Raw genomic sequence first — 21,358 nt, 5'->3', positions numbered from 1 at the left:
TAAAAACTTTGAGTTGTAATGATAAGGACAAAATAAAAGGTAAAGTGAATAATACCAGGATTAACTTTTTAATGTAAAAATATGATTTTTCGTTAAAGTGAAAAGTACTGGGAGCTTTTCGTTAAAATTTCATTTTGTAAGTGGCTAACAAAGTTAGCAACTGGGTCTCAGCCATTAATCTTAGTTCGTTTTCTCAGTTAAATTTATCCCAAAAATAAGTCTTAATCCAAATCATTTTTATAGCCCAATGATTGGAGAAATTTTGGACGAGTTTAAAACTTAAATTTTGAATTTTAACTTAACCATTGATGTTGGTCTTATAATTATATATATATATATATGTATAAAATATATTTTCAAATTGAAATTTCATGTAAGTAATAACAAAGTTCAGCCTGGTTTCCGTTAATTAGCTGACAAAAATCAAATTAACTGTCTGAATTAAAAAATTAAAATATAAAATAATATTGTATTTTCCACAATACACGAAATGGAAAAGTCTTGTTTGAACTGTTGCTGTTAAAGCATCACAATATTCGTCTTTTTTGAGTTAATCCTCTCAATGATGAATCAATTATTCGATATTCTTTTTTTCTAATTTTGGACGGAAAGGAAGAAAAGTAATGAAATACGCGATGGCTATTGAATAGCCTCATTTTATTTTCGCAATAATAAAGACCTGTACCTTTGTATTTCGGTGGCCAATTCTTGATGCCTCTTGAGCTGAAAGATTCGGAAAAGTCCAAAAATCCGACCCACGATCCAACGGTTCGGATCCGTACATTCAAAATCATGGGACTCCTCCATACGACACGCGTACAAATTATTTTCTCGTCTACCCGCCAAGGGCATGACACGCAAGGCAATGGGTCCGGACCGAATGGATATAATGGTAATTTGGACACATAACTGCCCCCTTGGGCCTATAAATACCCGGCGAGTCTCATTGTTTGAAACCGTAGGCAGAGAGAGGGAGATAGAGAGAGAAAGTTAGAGAGAGAGAGTGAGGGCGAAGAGGTCTGAGAGTAGTGAGGAAGGAGGAGCAGAGAGCGAAACTGGAGAATTACTCCCAAATTTTTCACAGAAAACCCCCTGATCTTTTCAAATTACGAATTGGCCTCAAATTTTCGCGCTTTCGTTCTCGGATTGATCTAAATTAATGAGCCGTTTAGGGTTTAAGTCCGTGGTCTACCATGGCGAGCTGTGTTTGGGGGAGCTGGACGCTATTCCGGTGACGGAGGGGAGTTTCCAGTTCCCAAACAATGAGATTCGAATCCACCGGATTTCGCAGCAAAGCGAGAGGTGTCCTCCCCTCTCGATTCTGCAGACGATTTCTTCGTTTTCGGTTCGATGCAAACTCGAATCGTCCTCCCCTGTCGAACAGCCGCATTTGATCAATCTCCACGCCTCCTGTTTCTATGAGTTCAAGGTCCCCACTCAATCGCTTCCGTTTTCCGAATTTCGCTTTTGTTTATGTTGGTTTTGTTAGATTGAGCTTTTTGTTTGGTTCCCTAGAAAATGTACCAGCAGCATAGAAGTTTAATATGAAGTTTTTGGATGTAATTTGATTGGATAAACTGACCTAGTAAAGTTAGCTCACTTAGTATCTTGATTAAATGAAGAATGTGATCCAGATTTTGTTTTTATTTTCGAGTTAATCAAGCGGAGTGTACTAATGCGGTGATTAATTGTGTTACGCAGACGGCGACTGTGTTGGTTGGGGATGAAGAGATTCACTTGGTAGCCATGCCGAGTAAGCAGAAGAAATTTCCGTGCTTTTGGTGCTATGCGGTTCCTCTAGGTCTGTACAGTGCTTCTCTAGGAATGCTGAATCTGAGGGTTCTTTCAATTGTGTTTGATCTCGATGAGACGTTGATTGTTGCCAACACCATGAAGTCTTTTGAGGATAGAGTTGAGACTTTACGAAGCTGGGTTGCACGCGAGAGTGATGGGGTTCGAATGGCCGGAATGTCTGCTGAAATGAAGCGGTACATGGACGATAGGTGGCTGTTGAAGCAGTACATAGATAATGATTGTGTGACGGATAATGGAAAGTTGTATAAGGTACAACTAGAGGAGGTTCCTCCACTGTCTGATAACCACGAGAAAATTGTTCGGCCTATCATTAGATTGCCAGAGAAGAACATTGTGCTCACTCGCATCAATCCTGAGGTGATCCTCTAGTCATGTTTGTTTCTTTATGTTTTATGTGTTTGTGTCCTTTTGTTTTATATGTTTGGCCTGGTGGATTGGGAAGTGCGCTAAATGCCTTTTTTAAGAGATAATGAATGAGCGGATTGAGACAATACGTTGCAATATCTCTCATTCCTAGGACTTGAGAACAACACCATCCTAATGCAAAAGTTATGAGAACTACGTAGTGTGTCCCTTAGGCAGACAAATATTTGGCTGCATGCTAAGAGCGTAGGCGAATCTTGTTTGCAAATCAGTTTTAATTTTTTTTTCATTTAGCTAGACCTTTGTTTGGGAGCAGCCTCTCCATAAATGGGGGTAAGGCTAGCCGACATTCACCTCTCCCAGACCCTGCGTAAAGCGGGAGCCTTGTGCACTGGGTACGACCTTTTTAGCTAGACCTTTGTAGGTTTTCCGAACACCTGCATTGCTTTTTTGATCAACGTATGGATGTTTACTTTTTTATCCATTGATACATGCACCCGTTCTGTGCGATATTTACCCCTTAAATTTTCCAAAATTCATGTGGCGGTTTGATTAGTCAGGAAGCTTTCAGAACTTATATAGTAAAACATCTGTCCTCTTACAAAAAAGTACAATGAGTGATATGTAGTTAATCTCATTATAGTAGCTACATATTCTCATACAAATGTGCAGAGGACTACAATACAATGTTGTTTTTAATGCAGAATCGCGATACCAGTGTGCTTGTGCGGTTACGACCTGCATGGGAAGATTTGAGAAGTTATTTAACTGCAAAAGGACGCAAGAGGTTTGAAGTTTACGTCTGTACTATGGCTGAAAGAGATTATGCCTTAGAAATGTGGAGGCTTCTTGACCCAGGGTCACACTTAATAGGCTCAAAGCAGCTTCTGGACCGTGTTGTTTGTGTTAAATCAGGCTCCAGGAAATCTTTACTCAATGTCTTCCAACAAGGAGTGTGCCATCCAAAGATGGCAATGGTTATTGATGACCGTTCCAAGGTCTGGGAAGATAAGGATCAACCTCGAGTCCATGTTGTTCCAGCATTTACCCCTTATTATGCTCCTCAAGCAGAGACAGCTAGTGCAGTTCCAGTCCTCTGTGTAGCAAGAAATGTTGCATGCAATGTCAGAGGTTGTTTTTTCAAAGAGTTTGATGAAATTTTGTTGCGAAGAATTTCTGGAGTTTTTTATGAAGATGAGGTGGTAAATTTGCCTCCTGCTCCTGATGTGAGCAATTACTTGATGTTCGAGGATACCGGTTTTGCACCAAATGGAAATGCTAATGCTCCCATTAGTGAAGGAATGAATGGTAGCGAAGTGGAACGAAGATTGAACCCATCTGATGATAAGGGTAGCGTGGAGTCAGTGGTTCAATCTGTGAAAAATGCCGAGTCAAGGTCTGACAACTCTCAAGCACCGACTGCAATTCTTCCCAATGCTGCCGGTACATCTCTGAGGCCGGTCATGCCTTCTCAGAAACCTGGTCTGCTTGGACTTCCTGTTAGACGAGATAGCTTTTCTGATCGTGACCATGAAATGAGGAGAGGACTCCTTGGTACAACTCCTAGTCTAGATATAAGGAGTCAAAGCTCTGCTGAGCCCCCTCTTCTATCTAGAGTGCCTGTACAACTGCCAGCATCCTCAATAAATGCACAAGGAGGATGGTTGGTTGATGATGACGACAACAATAGAGGACATCCGAGTAATCGCCCTTCTGGGCTTGTTCAGCAGCCTGATGTTTCAAAACCTGAAAAGTCAGTTTACCAGAATCCTTTCAGTCCTGCTACACCAGGTTCGACACCCACTGGTTTGCTCTCACACAAATCAGATTTGAAGAGGGAAGAGGTATGGTCAGAATTTGTTAAAATTTCTTTAAGAGACTTTTTTTGACAATTTGAATTAAGGTGTTACTGTAAGAACTCCAGAAACATCTCAGTGGCCAAAACTTTCTCTATTTGCAGATATCGTCTGGGTGTGATTTGCAAAATCTTCCTGTGCCAAGTCAGCCATCAGGTAATCTAATTTAGGATTTTTACCCAAAATGGTTCTTAAGATTGGCATAACTCCTCACTTTGGTCGCTGACAACGAAAATCGATAGAAGTGGTCCCTGAGTTTGTCTGTAAATCATTTTGGTCATTCCATGAAAAATCTTAAACATATAAGGGAGACATTGATGTTCCTTGGAGCTCAGAAAATCTTAAAAATAGATATTTTACTTATTATCCATTAATTTTCAAATTACCTTTAACCTTGATTTTTAAGTTCCCTTTTGATTTGTCCTTATCCTCTCAAGTAGTTTGAAAGGTTTCTTTTATAAAATACTTGCTGCCTAACATCATTCTACTTTTTAAGTTTAAATGAGGAATTTTTTTTTGAGATATTAAAAAGAACTGGAGAGTCCAATAGTCCTTTCCAATAGTCCAATAGTCTTTCCAACTTAGTATAGTTTAACATCATTCTGCTTTGTGCCTAATGAGCCTTTCCCCTTGTCTTTATCTTTATCTCCTTCGTTTTAATTTTATTAACTTGTAGCCTGTTAACCCCACAACTTGGAAGGATAGGAATGGGATTATCGTTTTGTCTTTGTATGGTTTTTGATCAAAATGTTCACGAGATAAGTTATAATTTTCTATTAGAATTAATAGTATATGGTGTTTTTGAGGAGTGATTTGGTTTTTCGGTGCAGAGGCTGGTGTATCCCAGATTCAGGCATCTTCTTTGAATATAGAATCTCAAACAGAATCTGGTAAAGTAAACCTGGTACCATCCCCTTTATCTATTGGAGTGCTGCAGGAAATTGGACGGAGGTGCAGTTCAAAGGTATGAATAGCTTTAGTTTTATGCCCCCGTTGTGGCGCCCCATGCCCTCCTTTCTTTCTTATCTTTTTAATTTTTCCTAATGGAGTTATCCATGATATGCCCGTTGCTCAGATTGAGTTCAGGTCTGTTTTAAGCACCAGCAATGACTTGCAGTTTTCTGTTGAGGTCAGTGAACTTCCTTTCTTTCCCTTTGTACTTTGGTAGTTTTATTGCTTATTGACATCACAGCTGTTGTTCTGTGTAAATTATATGCCTTATATGTATGAAGTTGTTGTGAAATGACTTAATTATACCCAATAGATGTTTTATTTGAAATGTTGTCTTAAGGAGTGCTGTTTTCCAAATATAAGCTGACCCTGATTTGTCATTAATCTTTCTTTAGCAGAACAAATCAATAAAACCTGGCCAGGAGAAAATGTCTTTTTTTAAGAGCAATTTTGGAAAAAAATTTAAAGCTCCTTTCTTAATTTGTTTGTTTATAAATTTTGCATTTGTACTTTATTTTTGTTTTGAGGAGCTATCTTGTATCAATTTTGGACTCTAATGTGCTCATTGTTAACTTCGTTTTTAAAGGTTCTTTTCACTGGAGAGAAGATAGGTTTTGGAATGGGTAGGACGAGGAAGGATGCTCAACAACAGGCTGCTGAGAATGCCCTTCACAGCTTGGCTGGTAACTTTATTAGTTAACCACTTTTTTTCCTTGCAGTTTTCTGTGGTATTTTTGTTTGTATGTGCTGAATGTATTTTGTGTGTCGGATGGCAGATAAATATGTAGCATATCTTGCACCTCGTTCTGGTGCCGTGGACAGAGATTTAAATAAAGGAAATGAAAACGGATTTCTATTGGACATGGTTGGTCCAGGATCGGCTGAGCTGCTAAGGGATGGATTGCCTAAAGAAAGAACTTCAGAGGTGGGGATAATAGATGATGTTTTCATTAGTTGATTTGATTTTCTACGTTCAAAAACATAGGTGATGCTTGGATAAAGGGTATGTGGGCAAGACACTGAAAGGAGAACCACTCCTATTTTGAATTTTGCATCTCACGAAGATGTGATGGCTAAAACACTGTAAGCGGAATGAGCCGGCCTCAATGTTTGCTACTGCTGCTTTATTGGCTCCATTAATTCCTGTTTTGAAAGGTACGGGCTTGGTTGTCAGTCCCTCATTTCTACCCGTTATCCAAGTATTCCCATGTGCTTGATTTACCTCTGTTCTTTTCTCTTTTTGGTTTGAATGAATAGCAATTATTCGTACCTCAGTCGATATGTTTTTAGATATCCTCATCACCATTACCACCCCACTGTATGGCTTCCACTTGAATTTTAAACTTCTCATAGACTTGTTTTAAACTTCTCACAGATTTCATTTTTCTTCCCAATATTTGTGCTGGATCTAACTTGTGCATGTGGTGAAACCATTTCCATTTATCTCCTGTGAGAGGGAAGCTTCTGAACCCAAAATTACTATCTTCCTTTAACTGGAAACAGGAGACCTCCATCTAATGTGTAATATTTTTTACTTTTGCGTTGAATTTCCTGATTAATGCCCGTGTGTTCAATGCCAAATATACAGGCTGCTGAAGTTGAACCTGGGAGTACTTTTACGGTGAGTCAGCAAGTTCTAAAGCGTGCCAGTTCCCCAAGGTAACACAACACTTATTTTCACCCTGTTTGAGCTGAGACATTTCTGAAACCGAATCTTTGTTATTTGCTGGGCAATTATGGAAACCTGAAGGGTTCTTGGTTGGATATAATATGGCCAAGTCATACTTTATGTTGATTTATGGCTTCTTTTGTGTTTCTGCTTGGATATTAGATGTCTTTATGGTTCATTTAGGCATTTCTTGAGTTTTTATTTTTTTATTTTTTCGCTTGGTGTTGCTAGGCCAGAGGTCAAATAGAACAAACTCCTAGCCTATGCGCAAATGTATATCTGTAAGATTGACAAGTAGTTCAAGATGATGGTCAGACACTGCCTGGGATATACAATAAAAGGCTCCAAAAGATTTTTGAGTTCAATGTTTACTATTTCATGAATGTCGGTGTTTCCTAAATTTTTCATTTTAGTTATTATCTTTTTGCAGATTGATAGAGTCGGTTGCAAAACGACCCAAGGAAGACATATTGCATGGTTCACGAAGTTTATCATTTTCACGGCAGCAGAAGAATGGGGTTGCAGACAAACATTGAAACGAGTCATTTCAATCTTGGCTCCTGCTAGCGCATTCTTCCTCTTGCACTCGACAAATGAAACAATGGTCTCGGCGAGGTCCAGGTGGCTGCATCTCTCCCCAACCTCCAATGCTTTGTGAAAACTAAAGGAACAAGGAAGTAAAAGTAGAAAGACTGGCTTTTGGAGGCACACGACTTCGGCATCTTGTACAATTCGGAATATATTTACCCCTTTCGGAGAGCCAGTTTCAATATTGCCAACGCGGGTATGTGTATATTTTGTTGGTGGATAGCTGGGCAAATTCTTTGTCTTTTTTCATCTTGCCCCATCTTTTCCTGCTTACATATTGAGGTTGGGGATTGCATCTCTGAACATAGTTCACATTTTTCCCCTTGAAAATTTTTACGTAGATTTTACTGATCATAAGTTTGCAGCATGGAACCTGAAATTTAAGACCATCTTGTTCTCAAAACGAAGGAATTGTATTATCCCGTCAAAGTCCATAAGTAATTACATTGTGTTGGTTCCTTTTCAAATCTTTTTCACATCTTCGTACCCTAGTCATATGAATTCGATACGATACAGATAGACTAGACTGATTTTTGCATACTCATGTTAATGTGATTCATTCGATTATCCTTTGATTGCTAAAAATAAACAGTAGTGGGAAGAAGGGTGCGGAAATCATTTCTCCAGAAAATATGGTGTTGGAAATGGTAAATTTTGATGTCCACTTTATGTTCTTGCTTCAGGATCTATGGGAGGAATCAAATGCTGTAAATTAAAACAAGATTTAAATTTTGCTTCGGAATCTCGGATAATTAAATCTTGCTGTAAATCTCAATAGTCAACGTACTAGCATTTAGGGATAGACTGACCTCGCAAGGGCTTCTAATTCGGTCGGTTAAGAGCATTTACTCCTGCACCTGAAATTGTGAAGAGCACCCAATTCCATACGCAATGTGCTTGTTGATAACTAATATGGATCTCAGTCAGTACAGTTTGTTCTCCAGCTACATGTTAGCTGGTAGCATCGGCAAGCAACTTCTTTGATACCTTCTTGGACTCAGAATTTCAAGCTGCATTTTTCCTGCACAGCATAATTTCCGTTTCGGTTACAATGGAGGGAATCCAAAACTCTCCCGAGATTCGACACAATTCATCGCTAACTGGTTTCCTAATTATGTTCTAACCCGAAGAGCTATGCACATCAGCCACGCACGCTGCTTGGCTCCTTCGCATTCTTCATATAATAGTTCGACACATGAAAACATAACTCATCAAAAACACAAAAAGAAGGCGTTTATTTTACATCCGAAAGACGGAGTCAGGTGTTTTCCACTTCGACCAACTGCATTTTATGACAGTGCTAGAAAAAAGCAACCAAATCCTTACAAAACTTGGTATTTGGTACAAATTTTCCTCTCACACATCATGCCACAGTTATATGACAAACTAAAAGAATACAAAAGCCTGAGCACTCTTGCATCATATCTACATATAACCGTTGTTTATAAGATTGCCTCTCTCTCCTCTTTGCAGGCTACCACAAAACTTCAGCAACAAAGCCGGAGAGTAACAGCAGGCTGACGTGAATGCCGGAAATTCTCTACCCAGGTTTCCGGAAAAGTCAATACCAAAACAATCTGAAGTCAGACAGAAGGTTTTGCAGCATTCTACGACCCCATTGCATATCATTGTGCAAGACCTCGTTGATTGGCTCTGAGTTGGACTGTCCTCCCCCCTTAGCAGAATTCTCTCTCTCACTGATCGCGGAAGCTGTTTCCACTTGAGGTTGGCCGTTGCACAAGACACTATCATTGACTGGCTCTGAGTGGAATTGTTCATCGTCAAAATTCTCCTCGTCACCGTTGGTCATTACACTTGTTTCTGCTTCAGGTAGGTCACTGTATGGTTCTCGCTTCTCGTCTAACTGAATCCATTGGTTTGAGTACATGAAAAGATAGCAGAAAAGAGGACATCATTAACAGCATTATCAAGGGCCAAGAACATCTAAATCAAATACTGATGTTCGACAACAATGCATCGCCTTATGCATAGCAACGAAAAATCATTCATCATGAACTCTCACATTTTTCAGGAATAGGGTTCCTCTAAATGCTCATGAATTAGCAGCATAAACAAAAGATACAAACGAAATGCTTGATAGAGAATTCCTTGTCACATTGCGAGTGTTAATAGTTTCAGTTAGAATCAGACAGTGCAGTTTCGATTTGCAATAGGAGAATACATGGCTATGGATTTGTATTGTAGCATACAACGTTTATTACACTGCAATGATATTGTGCAAAGAATCGAAGATGGTCAACTTTGTTGGTTAATGATTGTAACGAAAATACACGAACAGTTTCTTCATGCGAATTTATAGATGATTGCTCAATTTTGATGAAATTAAATAATTGCCTTGCGATACATCATCATCTTGAACTTCTCTTCATGGAAAACATAGATTCCAACAACATACAAGATGAAACCAAAAACTACCTAGTAGTATAGAATCTCTCCTATAGCCCTGGACAACTTGCGGTCTTATGGAAATGGAATGGATGTTATTTCAGGCTGAGGTAAATGCAGTACAAGAAGATACAGCAAAAGATAAAAGATACTTCACTCTCATCAAGCAGTTACCTCTGGCATATTACGATCCTTAGCTTCAAATGCTCCAACCGAGCCATCAAAAGACATCTGTTTCTCGATTCCCTCTTTGTTCGCTTCTTCATTTGGAACAGCTGGTGAAGGAGTCAGCCCAGGTACCAGAACAGGACCTTCTTCGTGGTTAACTAGGCTTCCCTCGACGTGAGTGCTTGAAAGGTTCATTACTGTTGCAGCTCTACCATTATTTCCGCAGATGTTGTCTGCCACCAACAACTCCTTACTTGAGATGGCTGCAGAATCCTCGCTTGGAAAAATAACTCTCTCTTCATTAAGCACTGCAGTTCTTGCGGCAACTCGTTCCTTGTATGATTCCACATATGCCTTTGGCCATTTAGGGTTCACATTCTCTTGTGAAGGAGAACCATTATCAGCACCAATTTGTTCCTTCCTTGGTTCTACTGATGGTTTCTCTGCCGAATCAGTGTTACTATTGGTGATTTTCGGTTCATTGGTTGTATTGAAGGCCAGTTCACCATTCGGCTGTGTCAGGTTCTCATCCATATTCAACATATCTGCGTTAACATTTGAACCATCGCTTTGATTTGAAACCTGATCTTCCTCTATTATTTTCTGAAGCTCAGCATCTGCCCAATCTTCGGAAACAGTGATCCTGTTCATAGTTTCCCAGGTCTGGAAAATCCGATCAGGGCCAGGCTGCCATGAGATATTCCCTGTGCTTTCTTGTAGTATGAACTTGTACTGAATCGATTTCCCAACTGGTATATCCTAATCAAACACAAACGCATTACATTAAACCACAAATTCTGCCTATACTAGACCCAAAAAAAAAAAAAAAAATTACACTTTTTAGTAGATTTCACTCACCAGCTCAACAGTCCATACATTCCCATCTGACCAGTTCATAGGTATTGCGCTTGCAGGATCCCACAAACCGAACATAGGATCATCCCCTACAATGAGGAACTCCTGCCCGAACGAGCACTCCTTCTGCAACTGGAATCTCACACGAATAGTTTTTGTATGATCTGCACGACATGGTATTGTTAGTAAGATTAATATGCACATATACACACACACACACAGATATATATATATATATATATATATATATGTATGTATTATATAATATTTTAAAAGAAACAGCATGAACTTACGTGTTTCCTGAATTTGAGAATCTGCAATCTCCAATTCTGTCTGCAGAGAGAATGCTCAGAAATCAGATTGACTATCTCAGTGCAAGTTTATTCTCCAGTAACTAACTTAATAACCATTAACACTTTATGACATGGAAACAAATTCTTCAAACAAATATTCTAAATTATGACTACATCCCTAAAGAAAGAAAACAAATTATGACAAATATCAGAAGGCTTAGACAAGATTAAACAAATAAAATCACATGATTATATAATAAAGCTTCCAAATAATAATCTACTCCAAAAAAAGGAAAAAATAATGAGAATCTAGCAAAACCCTCTTGAGCCCCAACCTAAAAAGCAAGATTCCTAAACTTTACACAAAGAAAAGAATGATGACAAAAAACAAGAACAACATCACACTCCAGAATTTTTGAAAACGGAGAAAGCGAAAATGGAAACTTCATCAAAATTTCAAAAACCAGGAAATGAAAAAACTGAATTTATGATAACTATTCAGAAAAAAGATAAAAGAATCCACCTGGGTTTTTGATGAGAGGCAAATGATCGGTCTGATCACGGGCTTGCTCTGTTTCAGAAAACACACCAAATTCAAGAACCGAAGATTCCACTTCTCTTTGGCCTTATGCATAGCAACGAAAAATCATTCATCATGAACTCTTTCACATGTTTTTAGGAATAGGGTTCCTCTAAATGCTCATGAATTGCCAGCAGAAACAAAAGATATAAACGAAATGCTTGATAGAGAATTCGTTGTCATATTGCGAGGGTTAATAGTTTCAGTTGAATCAGACAGCGCAGTTTCGATTTGCAATAGGAGAATACATGGCTACGGATTTGTATTGTAGCATACAACGTTTACACTGCAATGATATTGCACGAACATGGTCTAACAAAAATACATGAACAGTTCTTCATGAAAATATATAGATGACTGCTCAATTTCGATGAAATTAAATAATTGCCTTGCGATACATCATCATCATGAACTTCTCTTCACGGAAAACATAGATTCCAACAACATACAAGATGAAACCAAAAACTACCTAGTAATTCAATCTCTCCTATAGCCTTTGACAACTTGCGATTTTGTGGAAATTGAATGGATTGTTATTTCAGGCTGAGGTAAATGCAGTACAAGAAGAAACAGAAAAAGATAAAAGATACTTCACGCTCATGAAGCAGTTACCTCTGGCATATTACGATCCTTAGCTTCAAAGGCTCCAACCGAGCCATCAAAAGACATCTGTTTCTCGATTCCCTCTTTGTTCGCTTCTTCATTTGGAACAGCTGGTGAAGGAGTCAGCCCAGGTATCAGAACAGGATCTTCTTCATGGTTAACTAGGCTTCCCTCAATGTGAGTGCTTGAAAGGTTCATTACTGTTGCAGCTCTACCATTATTTCCTAAAATGTTGTCTGCCACCAACAACTCCTTACTTGAGATGGCTGCAGAATCCTCGCTCGGAAAAATAACTCTCTCTTCATTATGCACTGCAGTTCTTGCAGCAACTCGTTCCTCGTATGGTTCCACGTATGACTTTGGCCATTTAGGGGTCATATTCTCTTGTGAAGGAGAACCATTATCAGCACCAATTCGTTCCTTCCTTGGTTCCACTGATGGTTTATCTGCCGAATCAGTGTTACTATTGGTGATTTTAGGTTCAGCGGTTGTATTGAAGGCCAGTTCACCATTCGGCTGTGTCAGGTTCTCATCCATAATCAACATATCTGTGTTAACATTTGAACCATCGCTTTGATTTGAAACCCGATCTTCCTCTATTATTTTCTGAAGCTCAGCATCTGCCCAATCTTCGGAAACAGTGATCCTGTTCTTAGTTTCCCAGGTCTGGAAAATCCGATCAGGGCCAGGCTGCCACGAGATATTCCCTGTGCTTTCTTTTAGTATGAACTTGAACTGAATCGATTTCCCAACCGGTATATCCTAATCAAACACAAAGGCATTACATTAAACCACAAATTCGGCCTATACTTGACCAAAAAAAAATAAAAAATTACACTTTTTAGTAGATTTCACTCACCAGCTCAACAGTCCACACATTCCCATCTGACCAGTTCATCGGTATTGCGCTTGCAGGATCCCACAAACCGAACATAGGATCATCCCCTACAATGAGGAACTCCTGCCCGAACGAGCACCCCTTCTGCAACTGGAACTTCACATGAATAGTTTTTGTATGATCTGCACGACATGGTATTGTTAGCAAGATTAATATGCACATACACACACAGATATATATATATATACACACACACACATACAGGCCCTTTAAGGCTTCCTATATCTAAATATATGTATTGTATAATATTTTAAAAGAAACAGCATGAACTTACGTGTTTCCTGAATTTGAGAATCTGCAATCTCCAATTCTGTCTGCAGAGAGAATGCTCAGAAATCAGATTGACTGTCTCAGGTCAAGTATAGTCTCTAATAACTAACTTAATCACCATCAACACTTTATGATATGGAAACAAATTCTTCAAACAAATATTTTAAATTATGACAACATCCCTAAAGAAAGAAAACAAATTATGACAAAGATCATAAAGCTAAACAAGATTAAAAATAAATTAAATGATTATATAATAAAGCTGCCAATTATTAACCTACTCCAAAAAAAAAAAAAAAAAAAGAGAATCTAGCAAAACCCCCTTGAGCCCCAACCCAAAAAAGCAAGATTCCAAAGCTTTTGGCAACACAAAGAAAAGAATAATGACAAAAAGCAAGAACAACATCATATTCCAGAATTTTTGAAAACAGAGAAAACAAAAATGGAAACTTCATCCAAATTTCAAAAACCAGGAAATAAAAAAACTGAATTTATGAGAACTTTTTCAGAAAAAATGATAAAAGAATCCACCTGAGTTTTTGATGAGAGGCAAATGATCGGTCTGATCACGGGCTTGCTCTGTCTCAGAAAACACACCAAATTCAAGAACCGAAGGTTCCCACTTCTCTTTGGCCTGAGGAAACAAGGTTCCAGCTCGCGGGAAAAGACATTTTCTCTGCCCACCCACTTCTTTTCTACCGCCACCCTCGAACTCGAACTCGACAGGGTCCTCATGACTCGGTCACTGACTCACCCGATTTGCACTCGCACTCAAAGCTTGTTGCTTTCTGGATTTCCAGAGAGAGAGAGAGAGAGAGAGAGAGAGTACTTGGTTGTTTGCTAGTGGGGGTCTCTGTCACTTTTATATAATGAGCAATCCAGTTCAAGTGGCATATATAGTGGTGGGGTCCTCCTGGGGAGAGGTTGGATCCGCCTCCACGTGTAGGTTGGGGACACGTCATCGGTCATTTGGGTTGAATGGAATCTGGCTTTGCAACCCCAACCAACTGTTTTATAACTGTTTGTAGAGAGATTGACCTGCAAGAAAATGCTGTGGCCCTTGATCCTCATATACTCCGTGATGGCTGCTTTTTCCGATCGGACAATCTCAACCCTTGATTCGTTTCAGTGTCAAATGGTAAGCACTACAAAGGTGGCATATGTTACGTTGCTATGTCCAATTTTGTTGAATGTTGAACTAGTAACTTCATAATGGTTCTCTATTTTTTTTTATTATACATAAAATATGTTGACGAGAAAAAGAGAAAACAAATAGTAAAGAACAAATAGCTTTCATCACAAGAAAAAAAAAAAAAACAGTAAAGCTAACAACACCGTATCAAAGCAGCAACAACAAACACAAACTATTCATAGGTATATTCTATTCCCGTAAAATAAGCTCATTAATTAGCAGGGGAATGAGTGATTTTCCAAGAACTCAATAGAATTCCAACAATGGGATGGGAGGCAAGGTTACAACGAGGATACAACGTACATGGATGTATACAGCTTCGGGATACTTTTGTTAGAGATGTTCACAGAAAAAATGTCCCACCAACGACCTGCTTAAAGACGGACTACAACTCCATAACTTTGTTAGCAAAGCATTGCCTGAACAAATATCCGAAGTTTTAGACCCATCGTTTGTTGAAGGAGGGGAAGGAGAGGATGAGGAATCAACTTGCAAAGACAAAAGTATCGTGGGGCAGCGAAAAGATGATTTGAACCAGGACTGCCTGATCGAAATATTCAGAATCGGAGCTGCTTGTTCAGTGTACTCCCCGTGAGAGAGAATGGATATTAATCATGTTGTGAAGGAATTGCTGCAATCAAAGACACACTTATTGGATCTGCATTGAATTAAGGCCAATGCAGCAGGTAATTAAACTCTGCACTGAACAAATTAATAAATTTCTGATTTCTTTCGGAGATAGTAACGTAACTGAATATATACATAAAGATATTTGGTTTTCGTTTTTGCAGTGACACAATAGAAGAAGCGATGTCTTCAAAAGGGAAACAGAATGTCTTTTATTTTTCAAACGAAAGGAAAAATATATTGCATAAACAGATTATATAACTATTGCTTGTTCTGCTATATAAACTACAGAATTCATATGTCTTTCTTTATTTTTCAAACATGATACAAAACTATGCTTTTATTAATAATCTATATGTAGATGAGGCCTGCATATTGAGATTAATAATCTATATGCTTCTTCTTCTTCTCAAACCGAGGTACGAGTCTCTGATAGTCTTCATTTTGTTCACAACGACATCCATATGCATCCGCTCTCCTCGTGAAATCGCAGAGCATGAAAGCCCTATCTGCATCATCGAAACCAAGCACTCCTCCAATTTTCTTCCTTGGACTAGGTCGTAATCCTGATGTCTTGCAATCGGTCTTTCTTGTATGTCATTTCTGTATCTGCTATCATCAGCTTCCATGTCATCTCCTTATGTCAATGACATGGTCAGGCAATGCCATAGCAGTAAATTGGTGAATGCTTATACCATCTCCGAACATGTCACCAGTAGGTCTTTTTCCTGTGAACATTTCTGGCAACAGTACTCCGTAACTATAAATATCTCCGAATATGGAAACTTGGCCTCCTATGCCGTACTCTACAGTTAAATACATGTGTTAAGATATTACAACATAAGGAATGTAATTTCAATCGTATTCAAGAATGTTCTAATACTTTCTTTTCAAAAGAAGAAATCTAATTTTAATTTTTTTAAAAATAAAAATTTGGCTTGTTAACAAGGATCCATACCTGGACGAATGTAGCCTACGGAACCTTTCAGCCCCACTGACATTGCTTGACTTTGGGTGGAATCATTTGATGATTCCGAGAGGAACCTTGTTAATCCAAAGTCACCAACATGGGCTACCATATCTTCATTAAGAAGAACATTGCTTGGCTTTAGATCACAATGAACAATGGATGTTTCACAATGGTGGTGCAGATAATCCAACGCGGAAGCAACATCAATGGCAATATTCAATCTTTGGTTAAGGCTTAATCTCTTAATCTGAGATTGCTCCTTGTCTCTTGGATACAACCATGAGTCTAAACTTCCATTTTCCATGAACTCGAAAACTAGACTTTTGAAGTCATTTCCCAGATTATCAATGCTCAAGCATGCAGTTACAAACTTTAGAAGATTACGATGCCTTATACTTCTTAAAGCTTTACATTCATCAATAAAACTCTTAAAAGCTCCTTGTTGTTGAAGGTTTAATACCTTCACAGCAACTATTGTTCCATCACTTGTGATCACTCCTTTGTAAACAGAACCAAAACTTCCCGACCCAATCAAATTGTCCACAGAGAATGCATTAGTTGATGCAAGGAGTTCAGAGTAAGAGACACCTGATTTCCAATCCTTATAAGAACGTGAAGTGGCCAGTCCACCTCGTGAGCTTTTCACCTTCGAATAAGTGGCAATAGAGCATGATAGAGCAATTATAAATGCAAGTGCACAAGCTATAGGCACGACTACGTTTCTGGAAAATAGTCTATGAGATGAATGGGGCTTTATGTTGGGGCATGAAGGTAGACGGAATTGTGAGATTCCACCACAAAGCCTTTCATTACCAAGAACTGAGACACTACTTGCATTTGACAAGATCCCTTCTTTGGGCAATTCACCCTCAAAATCATTATGAGAAAGATTGAGATTCATAAGAAATCTAAACTTGCCAAAAAAATTGAGGAATCTGCCCAGATAAGTTGTTGCGGGAAATATCTATGTCTTCCAGGCTTCTTAAATCTTTAAGAGATTGAGGAAGTGATCCTTTGAATTCATTACCTTCCATATGAAGGCGCCGCAACATAATACAACTGCCAATAGTTTTGGGGATTTCACCTGATAATTTGTTTCCTGATACATCGAGCTCCGCGAGATTTTCCAAATCTCCCACTTCAGGCGGTAGCGGACCAGTAAAATAATTGTTAGCCATGATCAAAGAAATTGAAAGGGATGGCCCAGGCCTGGGTGAGTTTGACATCTCCTACCAACCAAAGCCAGCTGAGAAGGGCCAAGCAGTGGCAGACTTCATTGCCGACTTCACATATCCGGTTGACATTGCTTCTACACCTGAAGCAGTGGCTTCATTACCCCCGGAAGCTCAGAAGGTAGAATCAACGACCTCAGCATGGAGTCTGTATGTTGATGGCTCATCCAACCAACAGGGCTGTGGAGCGGGACTAGTCTTGACTACGCCCGACAAAGTAGCAATGGAGTATGCTATTCGTTTCAAATTCAAGGCATCAAACAATGAGGCCGAGTATGAAGCCCTTCTAGCAGGATTACGTTTGGCCAAACACCTCGGGGTTAAACAAATTGATATTTTCAGTGACTCCCAATTAGTGGTCAACCAGGTTACCAACAACTTTGATGCTAAGGACAGCTCCATGGCAGCATATCTTGCGCAAACACAACTTTTGCTCAAGCACTTCCACTACCAGATCACCCAAGTTCCTCGAGCGGCAAACAGTCATGCAGACGCCCTGGCTCGCCTCGCCTCAGCTGTGGAAGACAAGTTTGGAAGAAAAATTCATGTCGAACTGTTGGCAACACCAAGCACCATGGCCGCAGAAGTATGCAACTTACAACGGGGGGATAATTGGATCACCCCGATCTATAATTTCCTTGCTCATGGCACCCTCCCAAATGATAAAGTCCAGGCTAAGCAAATTCGATACAAGTCTACCCGCTACCTGATCATCAATGATCAACTCTATAAGCGAGGTTTTAGCCTGCCATACTTAAGGTGTCTTACGCCTGCCGAGGCGGAAATCGTCCTTCGGGAAATACATGAGGGAGTCTGTGGAGATCATGCTGGATCTCGGTCCCTAGCACACAAGACTTTTCGCCAAGGATATTACTGGCCAACACTCCACCAGGATGCCATCAAAGTATCCCGCTCATGTGACAAATGTCAACGATATGCGGCTATTCCTCATTCCCCTCCAGAGCCTCTTACTCCTATGATCAGCCCTTGGCCCTTCGCCCAGTGGGGACTTGATTTGATCGGCCCAATGCCGGCAGGGAAGGGCAAAGTCTGTTACGCAGTCGTTGCAGTGGACTACTTCACAAAGTGGGCCGAAGTAGAACCCTTGGCAACCATTACTGAGGCAAAGATAGAAGACTTCGTGTGGAAGAACATCCTTTGTAGATTCGGCATTCCCAATGCGATAGTCACTGACAATGGGCGACAGTTTGACAACAAGAAGTTCAGGTTGTTCTGCTCTAAGTTCAACATCAACTTATGCTTTGCCTCTCCAGCTCATCCCCAGTCTAATGGACAAGTTGAGGCCATCAACAAAATAATCAAGCGCACTTTGAAAACCAGCTTGGACAAAGCTAAAGGCTGTTGGCCAGAATTTGTACCCCAAGTTCTTTGGTCATATCGCACTTCATATCGGACTTCAACAGGAGAAACTCCATTCTCACTTGCCTTTGGCACAGAGGCGGTTGTCCCTGTTGAGCTCGAGCAAGCAACATTCCGAGTCCAGAACTACATTCAAAGTGAAAATGACAAACAACTCACCCTCAACTTGGATTTAGTCGAGGAACACAGAAACCAAGCTCACTTGAGGAATGTCGCCTACAAGCAGCGCATCTCCAACTATTATGACTCTAGGGTCAAGCCTCGTTCTTTCAAAATAGGAGACTGGGTCTTAAAGAAAAGATTACTCTGCGACAGAGTCCCGAGTGAAGGCACACTTAGTCCAAACTGGGATGGACCGTATGAAGTCATTGGCATCAGTCGCCCTGGCTCTTACACACTTAGAAGCTCCGATGGCAAGACCCTTGGCCATCCATGGAACGCTGATCACTTGAAGTACTACTACAAATAGACTCACGATGTACAAGTGTTGAGCTATAGCCGTTCGGCATCCTATGTAATGAAGGCCATTTGGCAATGAATTCAATAAAGAGGTAATTTAGCCAACTCAGCCCTCACTCTTTTACATTCATAGCAAGCGATGCCGAAACCCTTCTCAATCAGAAAGCAATCTGTCTTCCACAGTCACTACAAAACAAGCAAATGAAGACCGTGTCAAGCGCCAAAAAAAAAAAAAAAAAAAAAAAAAAAAAAAAAAAAAAAAAAAAAAAAACAACTTCATCCAAAAAGCTTCACCCGAAAAGCTTCACCTCCAAAGCTTCACCCACAAAGCTTCACCCAAAAAGCTTCACCATCAAAGCTTCACCTAAAAAGCTTCACCCAAAAAGCTTCACCTAAAAAGCTTCACCCAAAAAGCTTCACCATCAAAGCTTCACCTAAAAAGCTTCACCCAAAAAGCTTCACCCGACAAGCTTCACCCGAAAAGCTTCACCTAAAAAGCTTCACCCAAAAAGCTTCACCCGAAAAGCTTCACCTAAAAAGCTTCACCCACAAAGCTTCACCTAAAAAGCTTCACCCAACAAGCTTCACCCAAAAAGCTTCACCCGAAAAGCTTCACCCGAAAAGCTTCACCTAAAAAGCTTCACCCAAAAAGCTTCACCCGAAAAGCTTCACCTAAAAAGCTTCACCCACAAAGCTTCACCTAAAAAGCTTCACCCAACAAGCTTCACCCGAAAAGCTTCACCTCCAAAGCTTCACCCACAAAGCTTCAACACCAAAGCTTCACCTACAAAGCTTCAACACAAAACCTTGCTCCAAATAAACAAATTTTGTTCACAAAACCCAAGATGCCCTTGAACTTGTACAAAAACACTTGGGTAAACATAAACATTTTTTGTTTTACACCCACAAGGGCCCAAAATTTTCCTTCTTATTTATTCACTTATATATGTTCCCAAATATATTATAATAGATCCAACAACAAGCCAAAGTCCCAAATTTCATAATGGACAAAAGTACAAGCAATTCATCAATAATGAAGGTGCTACAAAAATTGGAATCTGCCCCAAAATAGAAATCCAACCCAAGAGACTTTTTTTTCTCTCTCCCTCTTCCGCCTCCTTTCATCTATCAAATTTCTGCAACCTCTGCTCTTCTCCAATGGAGCTGAATTTTGGACACCCTATAGTTCTTGAGCATATGAACAACTTTCAAGAAGGAACCATTTCTGTTTGAGCGACGGAAATTAAAGTGTTGAAGCTCCAAACATGATAGTCGGCTTCTTGCAGATTTCGAAGCTGTTGTGATGTTTCGAAGATCTGGAAATATTTAACCGTTAGTTCATCCTGAATTTTTGATATGTTATGAAAGAGTCGATGAGGAACAACTTCAAAGAAGAAAGCATACCGATCTGAACAAGAGAAAATGGAGTTTCGAAACTCACAACAAATCTGACGGGTTGACAGACAAATAATAACCAGTCATTCATCATACCTGAATTTCTTGAGTTATACAGCTCTGAGGGATCTCAAATTTGGATATGTTGTAGTTCACAAGCTGAGGAACAACTTCAATGAAGAAAGCATACCGATCTGAACAAGAGAAAATGGAGTTTCGAAGCTCACAACAAATCTGACGGGTTGACAGAAAAATAATAACCAGTCATTCATCATACCTGAGTTTCTTGAGTTATACAGCTCCGAGGGATCTCAAATTTGGATATGTTGTAGTTCACAAGCTGAGAAACAACTTCAATGAAGAAAGCATACCGATCTGAACAAGAGAAAATGGAGTTTCGAAGCTCACAACAAATCTGACGGGTTGACAGAAAAATAATAACCAGTCACTCATCATACCTGGATTTCTGGAGTTGTACTGCTCCGATGGCTCTCCAATTTGGATATGTTGTAGTTAAGGAATTAACGAACAACTTTCATGAAGACAACTTTGTGATTCGACCTACAGATGATGGTGTTATGTTGAAAAACAATTCCGGTTGTTAGGGGAAATGAAAAACAATTCCACCAAAGAAACATCATTATGATGTTTCATCATTATGGTGTTTTCATCATTATGATGCTTTCATCATTGTGATGCTTCCATCATTGTGATGCTTCCATTATGATGTTAATGCACCAACGGTTACACCTTCTGCAATTCCACTTATTCGGGCCTAGCAACCTTCA

At 39.5% G+C, this 21,358-nt stretch overlaps 3 protein-coding genes and 1 long non-coding RNA gene across 14 annotated transcripts; 1 reads left to right on the top strand and 3 right to left on the bottom strand.

Annotated features, from left to right (window-relative positions):
- The first annotated feature begins 942 nt into the window (after window positions 1–942).
- LOC126592617 (RNA polymerase II C-terminal domain phosphatase-like 2) lies at window positions 943–9,593 on the top strand. Of its 10 annotated transcripts, none has more exons than XR_007612724.1 (11): window positions 943–1,429; window positions 1,702–2,172; window positions 2,883–4,022; window positions 4,139–4,190; window positions 4,865–4,998; window positions 5,110–5,163; window positions 5,572–5,668; window positions 5,762–5,910; window positions 6,574–6,644; window positions 6,886–6,964; window positions 7,085–7,709. XR_007612724.1 is itself a non-coding variant. In XM_050258369.1 (10 exons), the coding sequence occupies exons 1-10, from the start codon at window positions 1,160–1,162 to the stop codon at window positions 7,188–7,190; spliced, it is 2,544 nt and encodes an 847-aa protein (XP_050114326.1). In that variant the 5' UTR covers window positions 944–1,159; the 3' UTR covers window positions 7,191–7,709. The 10 variants fall into 10 exon arrangements, 1 of the variants encoding a protein (XP_050114326.1); XR_007612731.1 differs by lacking the exon at window positions 6,886–6,964 and adding an exon at window positions 6,050–6,140 and having other exon boundaries at window positions 7,085–7,184; XR_007612730.1 differs by lacking the exon at window positions 6,886–6,964 and adding an exon at window positions 6,050–6,140 and having other exon boundaries at window positions 6,361–6,644; window positions 7,085–7,184.
- On the bottom strand, window positions 8,459–14,165 carry LOC126592618 (uncharacterized). Of its 2 annotated transcripts, none has more exons than XM_050258371.1 (9): window positions 13,847–14,165; window positions 13,320–13,359; window positions 13,007–13,167; window positions 12,157–12,909; window positions 11,488–11,589; window positions 10,965–11,004; window positions 10,675–10,835; window positions 9,823–10,575; window positions 8,459–9,106 (listed from the first exon to the last, which is right to left on the bottom strand). In XM_050258371.1, the coding sequence occupies exons 1-9, from the start codon at window positions 14,048–14,050 to the stop codon at window positions 8,804–8,806; spliced, it is 2,517 nt and encodes an 838-aa protein (XP_050114328.1). In that variant the 5' UTR covers window positions 14,051–14,165; the 3' UTR covers window positions 8,459–8,803. The 2 variants fall into 2 exon arrangements, with proteins under 2 accessions (XP_050114328.1, XP_050114329.1); XM_050258372.1 differs by having other exon boundaries at window positions 11,488–11,535.
- Window positions 14,166–15,420: 1,255 nt separating this feature from the next.
- On the bottom strand, window positions 15,421–17,005 carry LOC126592282 (probable LRR receptor-like serine/threonine-protein kinase At3g47570). The gene is made up of 2 exons (XM_050257991.1): window positions 16,093–17,005; window positions 15,421–15,940 (listed from the first exon to the last, which is right to left on the bottom strand). Exons 1-2 carry the CDS (start codon window positions 17,003–17,005, stop codon window positions 15,765–15,767), a joined length of 1,089 nt encoding a protein of 362 aa, XP_050113948.1. The 3' UTR covers window positions 15,421–15,764.
- A 3,137-nt stretch (window positions 17,006–20,142) lies between these two features.
- On the bottom strand, window positions 20,143–21,138 carry LOC126593806 (uncharacterized). Its single transcript, XR_007613037.1, has 3 exons — window positions 20,848–21,138; window positions 20,667–20,764; window positions 20,143–20,491 (listed from the first exon to the last, which is right to left on the bottom strand). It is a non-coding gene; the product is annotated as an uncharacterized LOC126593806 (long non-coding RNA).
- Window positions 21,139–21,358: the final 220 nt, after the last annotated feature.

Source organism: Malus sylvestris, chromosome 12 (assembly GCF_916048215.2).
Source record: "Malus sylvestris chromosome 12, drMalSylv7.2, whole genome shotgun sequence".
In the NCBI taxonomy this organism is placed as follows: domain Eukaryota; kingdom Viridiplantae; phylum Streptophyta; class Magnoliopsida; order Rosales; family Rosaceae; genus Malus; species Malus sylvestris.
This window is presented reverse-complemented; position numbering and strand designations above follow the sequence as displayed.

Bases quoted from the DNA above. Each gene is read 5' to 3' on its own strand.
- LOC126592282 (XM_050257991.1), bottom strand. From the start codon at position 17,005: ATGAATCTCAATCTTTCTCATAATGATTTTGAGGGTGAATTGCCCAAA. The intron at 15,941-16,092 runs GTATGGATCCTT...ATTTAACTGTAG, and splicing joins CGTAGGCTACATTCGTCCAG to AGTACGGCATAGGAGGCCAA.
- LOC126592617 (XM_050258369.1), top strand. From the start codon at position 1,160: ATGAGCCGTTTAGGGTTTAAGTCCGTGGTCTACCATGGCGAGCTGTGT. The intron at 1,430-1,701 runs GTCCCCACTCAA...TGTGTTACGCAG, and splicing joins CCTGTTTCTATGAGTTCAAG to ACGGCGACTGTGTTGGTTGG. The intron at 4,191-4,864 runs GTAATCTAATTT...TTTTCGGTGCAG, and splicing joins TGTGCCAAGTCAGCCATCAG to AGGCTGGTGTATCCCAGATT.
- LOC126592618 (XM_050258371.1), bottom strand. From the start codon at position 14,050: ATGAGGACCCTGTCGAGTTCGAGTTCGAGGGTGGCGGTAGAAAAGAAG. The intron at 11,005-11,487 runs GTGGATTCTTTT...TTCTCTCTGCAG, and splicing joins GCCTCTCATCAAAAACCCAG to ACAGAATTGGAGATTGCAGA. The intron at 10,576-10,674 runs GTGAGTGAAATC...GTGTTTGATTAG, and splicing joins ATGTATGGACTGTTGAGCTG to GATATACCAGTTGGGAAATC.